Source organism: Stenella coeruleoalba, assembly GCF_951394435.1.
Source record: "Stenella coeruleoalba genome assembly, chromosome: 7".
Classification (NCBI taxonomy): Eukaryota; Metazoa; Chordata; class Mammalia; order Artiodactyla; family Delphinidae; genus Stenella; species Stenella coeruleoalba.
In genome coordinates this window covers 86611158-86630956 of record NC_137153.1, presented here as the reverse complement: position 1 = coordinate 86630956, position 19799 = coordinate 86611158, and the positions used below count along the sequence as shown (strand labels likewise).

The window sequence follows — 19799 nt, the reverse complement described above, 5'->3', positions numbered from 1 at the left end:
AAAGAAAAAAAACCAAAAACGCTCCCTAAAAGAACTGTTTAAAATCTACATGCCTCTTGTGCATTTTAAAATTGACATCTAATTTTTTTCATAACTTAATTAGTTGTAAGGGATATAATTTCTCATATCTTGTAATAGTGATCCTTTCAAATAAAATCGTTACATTGCTCTTTTAAATGTATCTGGTAGCATCTAAATACCATAGTGATTTGATACTCACCATAATCCATTAAAAAATGATAAAGCTTTTCATTAATATTAAATTTCAGATTCTTACTTTTTCTCCATAACACATACTACCATTCCAACACTTGCCCCTATCATACTTCCTGGTAACAAAAATATGTAATATAATTAATTTTAAAATATCCTATGACCATAAGGCTCTGAATGTTAAAATTTTGTTTTGCATTGACATCATTATTAGTAGTATACATTTAACCAAAGCAACAAAATATACCAGAAAATTTTATAAATAATTACTAAATATAAAAAGTAAAATTTTATTAGAACTTCATGTCTTAAAGATCTTGATGGGCTTGTATTATCTATTGTGTAATTAGAATTTAGTACCTTAAAATAACAAACATTTATTATTTCACATAGTTTTTGAGGGTCAGGAATCTGAGGGGCATCTCTCATGAGGTTGTCTCACATGGCTGTTGTCAGGAAGTGTCAGTTCGTTGCCACATGGGCCTCTCCAAAAGTTTGCTCATGACACAGAAGTTGACATCCCCCAGAGTGAGTAATCCAAGAAAGAAAGAATGACCAAGACAGAGGCATGGTATCTTTTTAATAACTTTATTGAGGTAAAATTCACATACCATACAATTAACCCATTTAAAGTATACAATTCAGTGGCTTTTAGTATAGTCACAGAACTGTGCATATATCACTACTATCAATTTTAGAACCTTTTTATTACCCCCCAAAAGAAACTTTGTACTTTCAGTCTCCACTTCTCACTACTCTCAAATCCCCCAGCTCTAGGCAACAACCAATTTTCTATTTTCTGTCTCTGTAGAGTTGCCTATTGTGGACATTTCATAAAAATGGAATTATACAACATGTGGTCTTTTGTGACTGGCTTCTTTCATTTAGCATAATGTTTTCAAGGTTCATCCATGTTATAGCATGTGTGAGTACTTCATGCCTTTTTATGGCTTAATAATATTCCACTATATGGATATACTACATTTATTTATTTATGTGTGGAGCATTTGGGTTATTTCCACTTCTTAACTATTATGTATGATACTGCTATGAACATTCATGTACAAGTTTTTGTGTGCATACATGTTTTTATTTCTCTTGAGTATGTATACCTAGGAATGAAATTAATGGGTATGTATACCCAGTATATATATTACTGGGTCATATGATAACTGCATGTTTAATCATTTGAGAAATTGCCAGACTGTTTTCCAAAGTGGTTGTACTATTTTACATTCCCACCAACATTGTTTGAGGGTTCCAGTTTTTCCACATTCTCACTAATATTTCTTATCTGTTTTTTTTTAAGTTATTATAACCATCCTAGTGGGTATGAAGTGGCATCTCATTGTGGTTTTGATTTGTATTTCACTGATGGCTAATGATATTGAGCATCTTTTCATGTGCATGTTGGCTATGTGTGTATCTTCTTTGAGGAAACGTATTCAGATCCTTTGCCCATCTTTAAATTGCTTTTTTTCCCTTTTATTACTGAGTTGTAAGACTTCCTTATATATTCTAATACAGGTTCCTTGTCATATATGTGCTTTTCAAATATTTTTTCCATTTGTGTCTTTTCACTTTCTTGATGGTGTCCTTTGAGGCACAAAAGTTTTTAATTTTTATGATGGTTCTTTATGTTTTTGGTAATATCTAAGAAACTACTGGCTATCCAAGGTCATAAAGGTACCTATGTGAGACTGACAAAAGTTTTTTAAAAATTCAAATCAGGAATAAAAATAGGATCACTGAAGAGTCTAAAGACATTATAAAGATCATAAAAGTATATACAGACAATTGTATGTTAATAAATTTGAAAATGTAAATGAAATAGAGAAATTCCTAGAAAATACAACTTAAAAATAACACGAGGAGAAATAGAACTGATTATTCCTATAACTAGTAAAAACATCTTAATAAAACACTTCAAAGAAAATTTCATTTGGCTTCATTAGTGAAAATTCCAGTCTTCACAAATTCTTCCAGAGAATTTTAAAAAGGAGAATACACCTCTTAACTCGTTTTATGGGAAGCATAATCTTGATACAAAACCCAACAAAGACAGTAAGAGAAAGGAAAATTATAGGCGAAGTCATTCATGAATATAGTTGAAAAGACCCTGAGTGGGAGTAGGATGGAGTAAGCACATCCCTCTTGGTCTTTCCCACTGAATGCAGCTACAAAACCTAGCCAGAATAAATGGAGCAGAAGCTATCTGAGGACTCTGAAAAGGACTCTGGCAAATTGGGGAAGACCGAAATATGGAGCTCTGAACTGGCAACGAGCTCACCATTTTTTATCCTCTGGTCCTCTGCCACTTGACTGCAGACATAGGCACAGCTATGAAAATGCATGGCAGAGTGGGCTAAGTAAAGCTCTAGCTTTTACTTTACTCTGGCTGGCGAATCAAAAAGAGTAACCCTGGGGAACTGAAGAGTACAAGGGAGATCATAGAGAGTGAGGAGCTTGGGAGAGTGACACCATAAAAAATTGTTTACAAATTCCTGGGCTCAGCCCTTACCTGTAGTTTGGTTGATCTGGTCTTAGTCGGCATATAAAAGACTTACAGAACTGAATTTACCATCATCCAGGTCCCAGACTGGCCACTGGGTTGTGCAAACATGGGACAGATCCAAATACCACTGCAAAATCCTTGAAGATTGAAATGAAATCCTAACCACAGCTCACAACAGGTCAGTTGGAACTTATGTCCTGAAACTAATTAGGTCAATTGCATACTAATACAAAAACATCAACATTCTTCATAGAATTTAAATAAGACTCAAGTCTCATGTCATGGTATTCAAAATATTTATGATACAATCTAGAATTACTTGGCATATGAATAACCAGGAAAATCTCAACTCACAAATAAAAAGTCAATCAACACATGTCAATGCCAAGATGACTTAGATATTGGCATTATCTGACAAAATCTTTACATCAGCTATTATAAAAATGCTGTAACAAATAACTGTAAACACCCTTGGAACAAATGGAAAACTAGAAAGTTTCAGTAAAGAAATGGAAAATATAAAGAATAACAAAATGGAAATGTTTGAACTGGAAGATTTTAAAAACAAACTTAAAAACTCACTGGATAGACTCCAAAACAAAATGGAGATGACAGAGGTAAGAGTTATTGAACATGAAGATTGATCAGTAGATATTAGTCTGAACAGTGAGGGAAAAAAAGAAAAAAGCTGACAAGAGCCCCAGGGACTTGTGGAACCACAACAAAAAGTCCAACATTCGTTCCATCAGACTCCTAGAAAGAGAAAGGGTGCAGAGCTGGAAAAAATATTTGAAATAATAAGAGCTGAAAACTCGCCAAATTTGGCAAAGACATAAATCTACAGATTCAAAAAGCTCAGTGAATCCCAAACAAAATAAAGCCAAAGAAATTTATATCTAGACTCATGATAAAACAGCTGAAAGCTAAAGAAAATAAAAAATCTTGAAAGCAGCCAGACAAAAATAACACATTACTGAAAAGGGAACAATGACTTGAATGAATGTTGAATTCTCATCAGAAACCATGAAGGCCAGAGGAAGTGGCACAACATTTTTGGAAAAAAGAACTATCAAGCTAGAATTTTATATCCAGTGAGAATATTTCACCTTCAGTGAATATTTCATGAAGATTTCATAAAGATAAAGTCATTCTCAGGAGGAAAAGTAAGAGAATTCATGGCCAGCTGACATGTTCCAAAAGAAGTGCTAATGAAAGTTTTTCAGAGAAAAGGGAAATGACACCAAAAGGAAACTTGAAACATCAGGAATGAAGAAAGAGTGACAGAAATGATAAATATCTAGGTACATACAATAGATTATTATTTTTCTCTTGAGTTTTTTAAAATATGCTTGATATTTGAAAGCAAAAAAACAACAGTGTCTGATGGGGTTTTCAGTGTTTGTAGGTGTAATATATAAGACAACTATAATATAAAGAAGGGAAGTAAAAGGATCTATATGGCAGTAAGGTTTTTATATTCCACTTGAAGTAGGAAAGTATTAATTTAAAAAAGACTATTGGGAAAGGTGGGAGGGAGGGATAAATAAGGAGTTTGGGATTAACATATACACAGTACTATATATAAAACAGATAATCAACAAGGACCTACTATATAGCACAGGGAACTCTACTCAATATTATGTAATAACCTAAATGGGAAAAGAATCTGAAAAAGAATAAAATATATGTATATGTATAACTGAATCACTTTGCTGTACACCTGAAAGTAACACAGCATTATAAATCAACCATACTCCAATATAAAATAAAAAAAAATTTTAAAGACTACTAAGTTCAGTATGTACATTGTAATCCCTAAAGCAACCATAAAGCCTTTATACAAAGAGATATAGTCAAAACACAATAAATTAAGATGGGATACTAAAAAATTTTTCAAATAACCCAAAGGAAGGCAGATGAATGAAAGAGGGAAAAGGGGGAAAAAATAAAAAGACCTAAATCCAAATGTATCGATCAATTGCATTAAATGTATTTTAAACACACCAATGGAAAAAAAACCAGAGGTGGTTAGAACGAATAACAAAACAGGAACCAATTGTATTCTGCCTATAAGAAACTCACTTCAAATATAATAATATAGATAGATTCAAAATAAAATGATGAAAAAAGATATATCATGCAAACACTCATGTCAGACAAAGTAGACTCAAAGCAAGGAGAATTACAAAGGATAAAGGCATATATTACATAATGATAAAAGGATCAATTCACCAAGAAAACATTACAATTCTAAATATGTATGTAAAGCAACAACAATCTCAAAATACATGAAGCAAAAAGTGACAGAAGTGAAAGGAGAAACACAAATCCACAATTATAGTTGGAAAAAGTACAATGTATGTTCTCTGATTGTAATGGAATTAATGTAGATATCGCAAACAGAGCGATATTAGGAAAATTCCAAACCTTTGGAAATTAAACAACACACTTCTAAATAACTCAAAGTCTCAAGGGGAATTGGAAAATATTTTGAACTGAATAAGTGAAAATACAACATATAGAATTTGTGGGATATAGTTTTTAGAGTGAAATTTATAGTATTAAATGCTTATATTCGAAAAGAAGAGAGGTCTCAAGTAACTAATCTAAGTTTCCACCTAAGAAACTAGAAAAAGAAGAGCAAAATAAACTCAAAGCAAGCAGAAAGAAAGAAATAATAAGAGTATAAACCCATAAAACTGAAAACTGAAAAATAGAAAATTAATGAAATTAAAAGCTGGCTCTTTGAAAAAATTCAATAAATCTCTCACAAGACTGGCAAGAAAAGATAGAGGACATAAATTACCACTGTCACAGAATGAAAGGCCTGGCAAACATTAAAAGGATAATAAGAGAATATTATGAACAACTCCATGCACATAAATTTGACAATTTAAGTGAAATGGACAAATTCCTGAAAGCCATAAGCTACTCAAACTCACCAAAGATGACATAGATACCCTAAATAGTCCTATAACTATCTAAGAAATTGAATTTGTAGCTTAAAACCTTTCATGAAAATAAACCTCCAGACCAGATGGCATTGCTGGCCAGTTCAACTAAATATTTAAAAGAGTAAGACAAATTCTACACAATGTCTCCAGGGGAAAGAAAAAAGAGAGAAATACACAATATCGTAAATCAACTATATTTCAATAAAAAGTTTTTAAAAAGAGAGAGAGAGAAAAAGGAGCACTTCCCAACTCATTTTATGGGGCAAGCATTACTCTGATGCCAAAAGTAGACAAAGGTAGTACCAAAAAAGAAAAGAAAACTGTAGATCAACATCCCCTAAGAACAGAGATGCAAAAATCCTACAGAATGTTAGCAAACGGAATCTAGCAACATATAAAAAGAACAATATATCATGACAAAATGTAGCTTATCCCAGGATGCAAAGCTGGTTCAATATTTGCAAAATAAATCATTGTAATCCACCACATTCACAGTCTAATGACTAAAACTCACATAATTATATTAATTCACACAGAAAAAATATTTGACAAAATTCAACATTCATTTTTTATAAAATCTCAGCAAACTAGGAATGGAGCAGAACTTCCTCAGCCTGATAAAGGACATCTATGAAAAACCTATTTAATGGTGAAAGACTCAATGCTCTCCCCCTAGGATCAGGGATAAGTCAAGGATGTTCCCACTCATCATTCCTATTCAACATTGTACTGGAAGTCCTAGCCAGCACAGCAAGACAAGAAAAAGACATAAAAGGCATACAGATTAGAGAGGAAGAAATAAGTGTGTCCTTATTTGTAGATGACATGATTGTCTACATAGAAAATTTCAAGAAATCTACCCAATAAACTCCTAAAATAAGTGAGTTTAGCAAAGTTGCAAGGTATATGGTCGACACACAAAAATCAATTGTATTTCTATATAGTACTAGCAGTGTATTATTAGAAACTAAAAAATTGAAAATACCGTTTATAATAGCTCCATATGATAACTTTACAAATAAAAACCTGAGTGAATATATAGTGGATGGAATCTGGTAATATTTTAAAGAAATTATATAATTACTGAGGCTAATAATTATATAAATGTATATTGTATTTTATATAAAAATATATATGTAATATGTCATAGGCAAGTTAGGTTTATCCCAGGAATGGATGGATGGTTTTACATTGACAAATTAATAAAAGTGAATTGTCCTAAAACAAGGAAAATACATGCTCATTTCAATAGATTCAGAAAAATATTTGATAATTCAACATCTATCACAATAAAATCTTTTAGCAACTTGGAATAGAGGGAACTTCCTTAAAAAAAACCAAGTCATTATTTATACATGATATAATTGTGTATATGGAAACTATGGAAATATCTCCAAATAAATTATTACAAATTCTTTCTATATTCTGGATGCAAGTCCTTTGCCAGATAGGTGATTTGCAAATATTTTCTTCAATATGTGGCTTGTCTTTTCATCCCCTTAACAGTGCCTTTCCCAGAGCAAAAGTTTTTCATTTTGATGAGGTCCAATTTACCAGTTTTTAAATGGATCATGCTTTTGGTGTCATATTTAAGAAATCTTTGCTTAACCCCCAGGTACAAAGATTTTGTCCATGTTTTCTTCCAGAAGTTTTGTAGTTTTACATTTTACATTTAGAGCTGTGATTCATATTGAGCGGAGAGAAGATATTTACCACATGTACAACTGATAAAGGGCTCACATCTAGAATATCTAAACATCTCCTACAATCTGCTAAATACATAATGAATATACAGAAATCAACTGTATTTCTATAGACTATAAAAAGAGGAAATGGATTTTTAAAAGAATACTATGTATTTTTAAAAGAATATAATATACATAACTATATATATTTTAATAATATTTGTTAATTTTAAAACATCAAGTACCTAGGAATAAATCTAACAAAAGTTGTGTAAGACCTCTACAAAGTATAAAACTTTAAGAGGAATTAAAGAAGTCTTACCAAAATGGAAACATACCAAGTCCGTGAATTTTAAAAACTGATATTCTAAATATATGAAAATTTCCTAAATTGATCTGTAAATTCATTGCAATCACAACCAAAATCCCAAAAGTTTTTTTGGGGGGGATCTTGACAAATGAATTCTAAACTGTATAGGATATGTTAAAGCTATAGAAATGGAGGCTGTGGTATTGGCATAAGGTCAGACGGATAGACTAATGGAATAAGAGAGCTCATAAGCATGTCCACCCACGTATGGACATGTGATTTACAACGAAGGTGGCACTGCAGAGAAGTGGGAAAATTGGTACTGGGACAATTATATATCCATATGGGATATTCGTGTCCTCTGGGTAGAGAATGGTTTCCTCAAGTATCACGAGCAGTAACTAAAAATGAAAAGACAAATCAGACTAACTAAAATTAAAATATACCATTATGAGTGAAAGGGCAAGCCACAGAGTGGAAGAAGATATTTACCACATTTGAAACTGGTAAAGGACTCATATCCAGTATATATTAAGAATTCCAACAAGTCAAAAAGAGAAAATAGTCAACCAAATAGAAAAAAGCAAAGATTTCACAAAAGAGGAAATCCAAATGTCCAATAAACATTAAAAGGTGCTTAACCTATAATTATCAATCAAGAGAATGCAAATTAAAACTGCATGGAGATAATACTTCATAATCTGATCGGCGATAATAAAAGTCGGACAATACCAAGTACTGGCAAGCATGTAGAAACAACAGGACTTCTCATGTACTGCTGATGGCAATGTAAATTGGCACAATCACTTTGCAAAATAGTTTGGCATTATCTAGAAATGAAGACAGCAATTCCACTGCTAGGTATATGTCCCAGATGAACTTAAGTACACGTGCACCAAGATACATTTACAAGAATAGCATTGCCTGTAATTGTGCAAACTGGAAACAACTCAGATGTCCATCAACAGGAAACTGGATAAATGAAAGGATACGTTCATATGACAGAAAACTATACAGAAGAGGGATGGGAAGAACTACACCTACATAACAACATGGATCAACTGTGAAAACAATTTGACTGAAAGAAGCCAGACACAAAATAATTCACACTGTACAACTCTCTTATGTAAACTTCAAGGACAGGCTAAACTAATCTGTTTATTAGAAAGGCTTACTTAGATGGTAAACTATATAGAAAAGCAAGGAAGGCATTATCATAAAGGTCAGAGGGGAGAGAAGGGATATAATCAGGAAGGGGGCCACATAGGAGACTTTTGAGGTATTGGCAATATTCTATTTCTTGAACTCAATAGTGGTTACATGGATATTTAAATTCGTTAAGCTATACAATTATGTATTTTCACTTTTCTATGTGTGTTATATCCCTAATAAAAAAGGTTTTAAATGTTTCTTACAAGTCTGAATTAAAGCATTCTAATAATAAAATTTTTTAAATTTATTTTTGGCCACACTGCACGGCATGTGGGATCTTAGTTTCCCGACCAGGGATCAGACCCATGCCCCCGGCAGTGGAAGCACAGAGTCTTAACCACTGGACCACTAGGGAAGTCCCAAATATTGTTTTGATTTTTTAAATTTTAATTGTAATTTTTTTGGCCATGCTGCACACTTGAGGGATCTCAGTTCACCGACCAGGGATTGAACCCGGGCCCTCAGCAGTGAAAGGGCGGAGTCCTAACCACTGGAGTGCCAAGGAATTCCCAATAAGCATTCTAACTTACAGTTGATATATTTACTTTTGCTCAAAGATGTAACACTGTTCTTTTGAAAGTAAACGTGGGGGACTTCCCTGGTGGTGCAGTGGTTAAGAATTCACCTGCCAATGCAGGGGACATGGGTTCGAGCCCTGGTCCGGAAAGATCCCACATGCCACGGAGCAACTAAGCCCGTGTGCCACAACTACAGAGCTTGCACTGTAGAGCCCGCGAGCCACAACTATTGAGCGCACTGTAGAGCCCGCGAGCCACAATTATTGAGCCCATGAGCCACAACTACTGAAGCCCGCGTGCCTGGAGCCCGCCCTGCAACAAGAGAAGCCCGCAATGAGAAGCCCGCGCACAGCGACGAAAACCCAATGCAGCCCAAAATAAATTAATTAAATAATAAATTTTTAAAAAATTTTTTTAAAAAGTAAGTAAATGTGGAACTTTTTATGTCACCCTTTAAATGCTACCAAATATGCAAATAGACCCAGGAGAATGGGAGTGCTTTCTTAATACTGAGAATGGTGAAAATGCAGAGAGGACATGCTTGGTAGTGGATATTTTCTAACATACTTTTTAAAATCTTAAATATTCTAAGATAGATGGCTAGGTAGGAAGGCATAGAGACTTGTCATGATTCTGTGGCCTGAATGAAATAATACATAGAGACTTGTCATGATTCTGTGGACTGAATGAAATAATGCACTACAACTGTCATGTTTCTGAGCCATGCTATCTTTGTTTCGACTTCACAGAACTCTTCCTCAAGAGTAATACTTTCTCTCCTAACAGTTGAGCACAGAAGAGGCAAGGTTATTAAACAACTGTAATCAAAAATAAGCCCCTGAAAAGATACCCAGCATCATTAGACATCAGGGCAATACAAATCAAAACCACAATGAGATGTTACTTTCTCCCACTAGGATGACTATATTTGGGAAGACAGATAATAAAAAGTGCTGGTGAGGGCTTCCCTGGTGGCGCAGTGGTTGAGAGTCCGCCTGCCGATGCAGGGAACACGGGTTCGTGCCCCAGTCCGGGAAGATCCCACATGCCGCAGAACGGCTGGGCCCGTGAGCCATGGCCGCTGAGCCTGTGCGCCCGGAGCCTGTGCTCCACAACGGGAGAGGCCACAACAGTGAGAGGGCCACGTACCGCAAAAAAAAAAAAAAAAAATCACTAAAAAATGAGAACCCTAATACATTGTAGGTGGGAATGTAAAATGATGCAGCTCCTCTGGGAAACAGTCTGGCAGTTCCTCAAATGGTTAAACATAGAGTTAAAATTTGATCTAAAAATTCTATTCCCATGTATATACCCAAGAGAAATGAAAACATATGTGAACACAAAACCTTGTACACAAATGTTCATAGAGCACTATTCTTATAGCCAAGAAGTGGAAACAACCCAAATGTCCATCAACTAACTGATAAACGGATACATAAAATGTGGTATAACCTCACAATGGAATAGTATTCAGCCGTAAGAAGGAATGAAGTACTGGCAAATGCCACGACATGGATGACCCTTGAAAACCTTATGCTAAGTGAGAGCTAGAAAAAAGGTCGTATTTTATATGAAATGTCTAGAATAGGCTAATCCATAGAGACAGAAAGTAGCTTAGTGGTTGCCAGGGGCTGGGAAAATGAGGGGGTTGGAGTGTTACAGGTAAGGGGTACAAGGTTTCTTTTTGGAGCAATGAAAATGTTCTAAAATTGATTGTGGCAATGATTGTACAACTCTGTGAATATATAAAAGCCATTGAATTCTACACTTTAAATGAGTGAATTGTAGTATGTGAATTACACCTCAATAAAGCTTTTAAAAATATGTCATCGTACCATTGTGCTATTTAACATTTCTGAAAAACCCAACTTGGACCAAAATACCCCAGTTTCTAACACCAGATTTCACACCTTAGCAGAAACACTGTCTAGAAAAGCCAGAAAAATACAATAAACCCTTCTTTGGATATTGGTGTCTTGATGAAAGGAGTCTTTGCCGACACTTCACTGACACCAGTTTATACCCTTATGTGGCATCCGGGGAAGTGCATCCTGGGAAGATTTGGGATGGTTAAAGTTTGCTCTGTGTGTGTGTCTGTAAAATGTTTGACAGATAATTTTGAAAGGGAAGATGGGAAAAGGGAGCTAGAATGAAATCTCCACCACAGGTGTATTCTCAGATCAATTTTAGGAAAAAGTTGAGGATCTGGAAACTGATTCCCTTAAAACTATGAATGTCTGAATTTCCCTTGGAAAGACTTCATGTACCCCAGTTTGAAGACCTGGATTGCAGTACAAAAGTCATGTCTTTCAAGACCATAATCTCTGCTATGAATTGCTAAAGTTCCCCTAGCAACAAAAGAATTGGACTCTGATTCCTACATTCAGCTGTGTCAGCCTCCTCAAGGTGATAAACCCGGATGCTTCAGCCTCATGGTCTAATTTTAACGTGGGAAGGAGGAAGGAAAGGCCACATTGGTTAATATATCAAATTATAATCCCACTATGCTAAACATCTCCCATTTTAGCAAGCACTCTAGTGATTCTGCTGCAGATGGGAGTGCCCAATACTGTCCAGTACTGCAAGGAAAAGAAAGAATGCTGAGAAAAAGACAGAGGACAGTGTCATCAGGAGACAGTTTGGTGGCATGGTGGGAACAGAAGCCAGACTGAGTGGGTTAGAGATTGGTCTGGAGCCAGAGAGCAGAAGCAACATTTAGGAAGCTCAGCTGAGGAGAGATATGCACAGATAGCAAGAGGCGGACCTCAGAACTGAGGAGGGTTTGTTTTCAGAGAAGGAGAACCTTGGTAGGAGAACCTTTATGGGATGAAGAGAAGACATCAGGAAGGGGATGTGGAGAGAGATGGGCACTGGGGAGCCTGAAAAGTTGTTAGGTCACAGAATGGAGAGACAGGGAGGGGGGCTTCCCCGGTGGCGTAGTGGTATAAGAATCCGCCTGTCAGTGCAGGGGACATGGGTTCGAGCCCTGGTCTGGGAAGATCCCACATGCCACGGAGCAACTAAGCCCGTGCACCACAACTACTGAGCCCGTCCACAACTACTGAGCCCATGAGCCACAACTACTGAAGCCCGCGTGCCTAGAGCCCGTGCTCCGCAACAAGAGAAGCCACCGCAATGAGAAGCCCGCGCACCACAACAAGAGTAGTCCCTGCTCACCGCAACTAGAGAAAGCCCGCGCGCAGCAACGAAGACCCAACGCAGCCAAAAATAAATAAATAAAAATTAAAATAAATAAATTTATTTTAAAAAAAAGAGAGACAGGGAGGGGTCAGCTTTGAATCATGGAAGGACACCTCTTCCTCTGAGGTGCAGAAAAGAAGCAGAAGCTCTGGGGGATAACGGATTGTTTATGGTGCTAGGTAACTTGACCTCTATTTCTTTGGAGTTCTGGTGGCAGAACGAGAGGTAAGTGGCTGAGAAGAAAGAGAAAGGAAGGGCCGGGCCCCAGGACACCAGAGAAGGTTGGAGAATCAGCACTAGGGAATGGCATCTGGTGTCATAAGAGGTGACTCTGAGGTCAGCCAAGCCTGCTGGGGTGCTGACGGGGCAGCTGGGCTTAGCTGCGTGGGTCTCTAAGACCCTGTTCTTCCAGCTGGGGGACGCAATGAAGTGAGCAGAGGCGGGGGCTGCCCAGGATTGGAGAAGTGAGAAACGTGGGAGAAGTTCCAGGGGAGAGCGTGTCAGCTGTGACGTCCAAGGTCCTGGCCTGCAAGGAGGAAAGTAAGACTTGGGCAGAGGGGTAGGCTTTGAAGAGGGAGGCCACCTGTCAGCGAAGTCAGGAAGATGCTTCGAGGCAGGTGGAGTAGGACTGAGTGGGAAAAGGCAGGGGATGGAGCAGATTTGAACCATGAGGATATGTAAAGTATCCTGCCCTGTATAATACAGTCGCCACTAGCTTTGTGGGGCTTTATGTATGTAGTGAGTCCAAAATGAGCCATGCTGTAAGTGTAATACACACTGGCACAGGGACCTGCACAGAGAGGCCTCAGTGACTGATGTGTGTGTGTGTGTTTGTGTGTGTGTGTGAACTGATGAGTGGACAAGTAAATTCATGAATGAACGAGTGAATGGGTGAATGAGGATTATATATAGTGTTCGAGGACGTCCATCGTTGAGTCAGTTTCTTCTAAATTGTTGAGGATTATACGCAAGTACACGAATGAAAGGTAAGAGGGAGTTAGAATTGAGGAGAGCTCACTAAGACTTTGAGGTAGGGAGTCTCAAAGAACATTTTATGGAACCTAACTTAATATAAAGACCCAAGAACCTAGACCCTTGCCTCACTCCTCTTTTTTTTTCTTTTTAAAAAGTACTCCCACAGCACTTTAATATATGCCAGGGACTGTCCTAGGCATTTTGCACATCACATCACCCTGTTAGGGAGGCGCTCTTATTGTCCCCCTTTTACAGATAAGGGAACTAAGGCACAGAGATGTCAATAGCTTTCCCAGGATTACCCAGTAAGTGATGGAACTGGTATTTGAACCAGGCCATCTGTCCCCAGTGTCCAGACCCCTAACTGCTACACCATCCTGTCTCTCATCCCGTCACCTTATTGCCAATCTTCTCTCCAACAGAGATGCAGTTTCCTTTTTCTCTCGCATTACTCACCTCTCTTCCACCCCCAGCTCCTCAGAACTTGTATTCCTGGAGAAAGTTCCCAATGAACCTTGTTTACTGGAAACAATTGTAAGTAAACCCCCAACTTTCCCACAAATGAGACACAAACACACCATAGCTGCGTGGCCAAACACAACAGCCAAGTAACCCTGCCTCCCCTCCCATCCCAACCCCACTCCCTTTGCCTGCATCCCTGAGCCTGGCTCACACTGCCTTCCCTCTCCCCAGTCCGGGAGGCTCCTCTCCCAGACCTGAGATTGGCCCTCCCCTGCCTTCCTAGGCAGACTCAAGGGAAATGAGTGTTGGAGGAGTCTGAGGCTTCACAACTCTAAGTAAATGCTTTAACTGTCAGTCTAGCAGATGCCCGCAAGGTGACTACAGGGGTATAGAATAGGGGGCCTTCCAGACATCACCTTGGCCAGTGCCTGGGAGATGCCTCAATCTCACCCACCAGGGATTCCCTTCCAGTCTCTGCTTGGATCTCTCCAGTGACGGAGTAGCCCTGAATTTCCACCTATTGGGAGCCACTACCCAGGAGATGCCTTGATCCCACACATCAGGGACTCTTCCAGCCTCAGCTTGGATCCCTCCAGTGACAGAGTGGCCGTGAATTTCCCCCCACTGGGGGTAGCTGTAGCCCAGCATCTCCACCTTTAGGGCCAAACAAAGACTAAGAAGGAACCAACAGGCCATCTTCTTCTCTTTCTCGCTCTCATTAAATTGTGAATAATAATGCATTTACTTATTCTCCCACTTAAAAAGCCATTTAAATCCTTTGAAGAATCTTGCAAGGTAGCTTGGCTAGACAGCAGGCAGGACAGTCCAGGGCCTCTGGTGGGGGGGCCAGGGTCTTCCACTCACCTGCGTTTTGGTCCAGCATGTAGGCGTTTGGACTGATGGTGTAGTCCTTTGTCTGGACATCACTGGCTGTGGTGACACCTCCACATACAAACACCTTGTTGTCTCCAATGGAGCATATAGCATGGGACACATCCAAGGGGCAGTTGTTGGGCAAGAGAGGCACTAAGGTAGTTGTCTTGTTGGCCTTTATCTTCTGCAGGTTGATTTCCACACTCTGCCGGTGGCTGTACACGCAGAGGATGTTGTCCTGATGAAAAGAGAGCAGGGGCCGGTGGTTGAACTCAATGGGGAAGGTGATACACTGGACCACGTCCCCAGAGTTGGTGTCAAAGCAGTCCACCACCCCGACCCGGGAGATGTAGCCCTTAACCAAGCACCGCCCAGTGACAATGTACAGGTTCCGGTCACCCTTGGTGATCACGGCTGTGCCGTCCATAGGGATGCTCATCTTCCCTGCCAGGTACCAGGCCTCCTTGCGCTCATCATAGCGATAGATGTTAGAGACATACCTCCTTGGGGCAATGCTCCCACCCACTGAGTACACTGTCCCCCCGCAGGTCACCATGGTGTGGAAGACAAGCCCAATTGGCAGGTCGGGCAACTTGGTCCAGGAGTTGTCATCCATGTCATACCGCCAAGCCGTCTTCAGCCCTGAAATCTGCTCAGTGGTACCACCAGAGATGTAGATGTAGCGACCAGCAGAGGTGGCACTAAGTGCTGCTGCCCGATAGGGCATTTCTGAGAGCTTCAACCACAGGTTCTCCTGAATGATATAAGCAAACACTCCATCGTTGAACTTGCCGTGGGCCTTTTGGCCACCTAGGATGACCACCGAATCAAGCAGGGCCCCTTTCCGCTGGTAGCTCAGCAGGCTGGTTGGCCTCTCCTGCCTGCGGTCCACAAGGACACTCTCAATCAGGGTTGCGTGGGCTGAGCTGTCCTCCATGCCCGTCAGTTTGTTGCTGGCAGACATCAGCGTCTTGTTGGAGACAGCATTAAGATTGATGTAATTGAAGAACTTCTTGAAATACTTCTCCCGCTCATCCTTCTGGAAGTATACCCAATTGATGAGTGCATTGAGAGCCTGGTCCTCATTGAGCACATGCAAGTTTTCATCTCGGAGCAGGCGGCTGAAGATGACAGGTGGACAGCGCATGAACTGCATGGAGGCCTCAGGACTGGCCCAGTAGTGGAAGTTGTCGCGAATGCCAGAGTAGGCCAAGTCTGATATCTCTTTGAGCTCAAAAAACTCAGCCAAGAAGAGGTAGCGCAAGCAGTTGGCACGGCGGATGGACTTAATCAGGAAGTCACTGCAGTGAATTCGAAGGCGTGGTGTGTTGAAATACTGGGCCCCACGAAGCAGCTCCTCCACATTCTTCTCTGAGATTACCACCCTTCCGCTGTAGAAGTAGTCCAGGAGCTGGTCCACCGTGGTCGGACTCAGGTAGTTGGGGTCAATGGTGATAAAGAGCTCATCAGTGGTCTTCATGTCGTGGTTGGAGATGAGACTCTTCACCAGTGGAGAGACCGCGGCCAGCACGTTGCGATGTGCAAAGAAGACATGGTGGTCCACAGTCAGGGCCATGTCCCAGTACTCTTTGCGCTTTCTCTGTTTGTTCAGGTTCTGAAGCACGAAGCTATTGTAGTTTTTCTCGGTGAACTCCAATTTCATGGCGCCTCTTGCTGGCTGAGGCAGAAGATCTGCAGCAGGTACTGGAGAACAGACTTTCTCAGGCCTTTGGGATTCAGACTGATGGTTGTTTGCAGAGCAGTTGATCAGGGAGGAGTGGGGGTGGGAGAGAGGATGATGTCACAGAGTGGATGAGGTCATCACAATGCAGGGCCCCCAGAGGCCTTTCTCAGAGGCACAGGGCTTTTCTCCCCTCTGATGGCCCTGAGCTGCCAAGGCCAGATGCCCTGCGAGGGCCTAGTGTCAGGACCGAGAACTCAGGAGGAAACTCAGAGATGGGTCACAACTCCCACCTGGGACCTTCAACCTCAGTTCAGGGCTGCTTCCGGAATGTCAGAGCCAGTTTGGGCAGGGATGGTGTGGAGAGGGTTAGGAAGGCCGGGGGTGGGGGGGAAGGAAAGGGATTATTAGATCATCTAGAAGGATGTACATTGTACAGGAGGGAAACTGAGGCCCAGAGAAGAGAAGGGACTTGCCCAAGATCACATAGCCAGTTGGAAGCAGAGCAGGGCCTGGAACCCAGGCCTTCTATAATGTAGGATTTTTCCCACCCTTCCAGGATGCTCAGCTTTCCTCTGTCTCTGATTCTCAAGCCCCAAAGCACATTCCTCTGCCAGGGCTCCTGGATATCAGAGAAGAAAAGCTCTGTCCTTTGGCTTCTGACCTTTGTGGTTACAGATACCATTCTTTATAAAATAGAGGGAGAGGCAGAGGCCACTCTCAGGAGCAGGGACACAGGAGTAAGCTGCATACTGGGGGGGCCTTCAAAGCCCTGATTATTTCAGTTCCACCGAAAACTGAGACATTCTCTCCACATTTCCAAGTCTCTAGCTTGTAAAATATTGGGGGTTGTGATGGGTCTGCTCTCTCCATCAAGTGTGGACTTCTCTCTAAACCTCAGTTTCCTCCTCTGTGAGATGGGAATAATAATAGTACCCGCTTCAAAGACTAATAAGAGGGCTTCCCTGGTGGCGCAGTGGTTGAGGGTCCGTCTGCCAGTGCAGGGAACACGGGTTCGAGCCCTGGTCCGGGAGGATCCCACATGCCGCGGAGCAACGAAGCCCGTGCGCCACAACTATTGAGCCTGAGCACCCTAGATCCCGTGCTGCGCAACAAGAGAAGCCACGGCGATAAGAAGCCCGCGCACCGCAACAAAAAGTAGCCCCCCCCCCCCCCCCCCCGCTCACCACAACTAGAGAAAGCCCGCGCACAGCAACGAAAACCCAACGCAGCCAAAAATAAATAAGTTAATTAATTTTAAAAAAAGATTAATACGAGTTTACAAGAGAAAAGGACTAGAAGTGTTAAGCACAGTGTTTGCCTCGTAACAAACCTTCAATAGTTGCTAGCCGCCATTACTTTAATATTACACCAGTTCGCCAAACTCTGGCGTCCCTGGCTGGCTGCTCCCTTCGAAAACCCTTGTGGTGGTTCCCAGTTTGCAGTGGTTGGGAAGTCTGCAATCCCCATCCCCTCCGGCCGGGCTCCATGCGCTCCCTCGGCCACGCGGTGACGCTAGAGGGTCATCTCCCGCCTGGGAGCGGCGCACCGCCCCCACCCCCTCCTCCCTGTAGCCGGGCCTCCTACAATCAACACAAAACGCAACTGTGCCCATTTTCCAGAAGGGGGCATTGAGCCCCAGACTGCGGGCGCAGGGCCGGGCGGCCAGAGAGGAGCCATCCAGACCGGGCGTCCCCCTCGGCGCCCCGCGGGGTGGGGTGCTCGCGGGCTCGGCCAGCTCTCACGTCCACTGCACTCCCCGCCTCCGAGCGGGCGTGGGTCCCTCGGGGTTCCCGAGGCGCGGCTGTACCCAGGAGGGGATAAGGACCAGTCGGAGCCTCCCACGGAGGAGGGCCGGCTCCTGCGGGCCCCACCCGGACCAGCCTTTGGGGGCCCCCAGGAAGGGGCTCAACACGCAGACCCTGGCGGCCTTGGCGTGGTCGTGCAGAGAGGACCTGGCCTCGGGCCGCGTCCTTGATCTCCTCCAACCTGGGCCCTGAGCCCCAGTCCTGACCCTCAGGCCGTCCTTAGCGTCCCTGCTAGGAAAACTGCCATTGCAGCCTGGGGAATGTGAGCCTGCCAGGTCTTTCCCTCCCTGGTGTAGTCAAGTTCTCCTTATCATTCACTGTCTCCCCCTCATCCTTTCATTCCAGACCTGGCTTTTTCTTAATTCGAAAATTATTTTAAAGTACCTACCTTTTAATGCTGAATTTGTTCACCTTGATGTCTTCAGGGTTAGAGGCACTCAGTCTCTGGAGATATGTGTCTGCACAGGACTAAGACTTTCTGTTTTCCCCAAAGGAACAAAGCTTGGCTTTCAGCCCCTCCACAGACTAGCTGTGTGGCTGAGGTGAGTTCCACCTGGTCCGTTCTCTCCCTGTGAAGATAATTGAGCTTTAATTGCTTCTCCAGCTCTGATCTCTGGAGAGGGGCGGCGAGAGGCAGCGGTGACTCAGGCAGAGGAGGATGAGGTCTCTTGGTGCTGCTGTCAGACCCTTGTCACTCCCATTGGCTTCCAGGCCTGCCCACCCAGGGTCAGGCCCTGGTGCTTCACCACTCCTTTGTCCGCACACCCACTTTGGTGGAGGAGGTGGCCATGCCCCTCTGTTTTTGTTTCAGGTCCCAGAACACCATGGAGGGAAGGTCTTTCATCAGATGCTTCCTTCCAGTTAAGAAAGTTGGGCTTATGGGCTGTCATGGAGACCTGAGAGCATCCAGTAGACTTAACTCCATGTGCCAGACCTTGTACAGATGGACAAACTGGGGACCAGAGGGGGGAAGGGGCTCATCCAACTCAGTTCGCAGAGCTAGGGCTGGGAGCCAGGGTTCCCAGCTCCTTCCTCTGCCCTCTGGCTGCAAAGGAGAGCCGGCAATCTGGCTTGTCTTCTTCTCCTGTTGAACTTGTGGGAGTTGCCATCTTTAAGAAATCCATTAAAGAAGTTAGATTTGTGCCCACCCGCTCAGCCAGCTTTGTTGTCTGGCTTGTCTTCAGCCTGGAAATCTCCCCTGGTCAGCTTGTTCCTTACTCCAGCCAACTGAGGAAACAGACTCCAGCCTAAAGAGGCTGGCAGCCTGCCAGTGTCCACCACCTCGTTATGTATGTGTGTATTGGGTAGAGTGTGTCCCTAGGAGCCCCAGGAAATTCAATGACTGGTCATTAAGTTTGTGTTGTTCGTGGTAGCTGCCCAGGTGTGGCCAGA

The 19799-nt window shown here is 41.9% G+C and overlaps 1 protein-coding gene across 1 annotated transcript; it reads right to left on the bottom strand.

Annotated features, from left to right (window-relative positions):
- Nucleotides 1-14814: 14814 nt before the first annotated feature.
- CCIN (calicin) lies at nucleotides 14815-16581 on the bottom strand (the record flags this gene model as incomplete). The annotated part of the gene is made up of 1 exon (XM_079926969.1): nucleotides 14815-16581. One exon carries the CDS (start codon nucleotides 16579-16581, stop codon nucleotides 14815-14817), a length of 1767 nt encoding a protein of 588 aa, XP_079783095.1.
- Between the last annotated feature and the right edge of the window lie 3218 nt (nucleotides 16582-19799).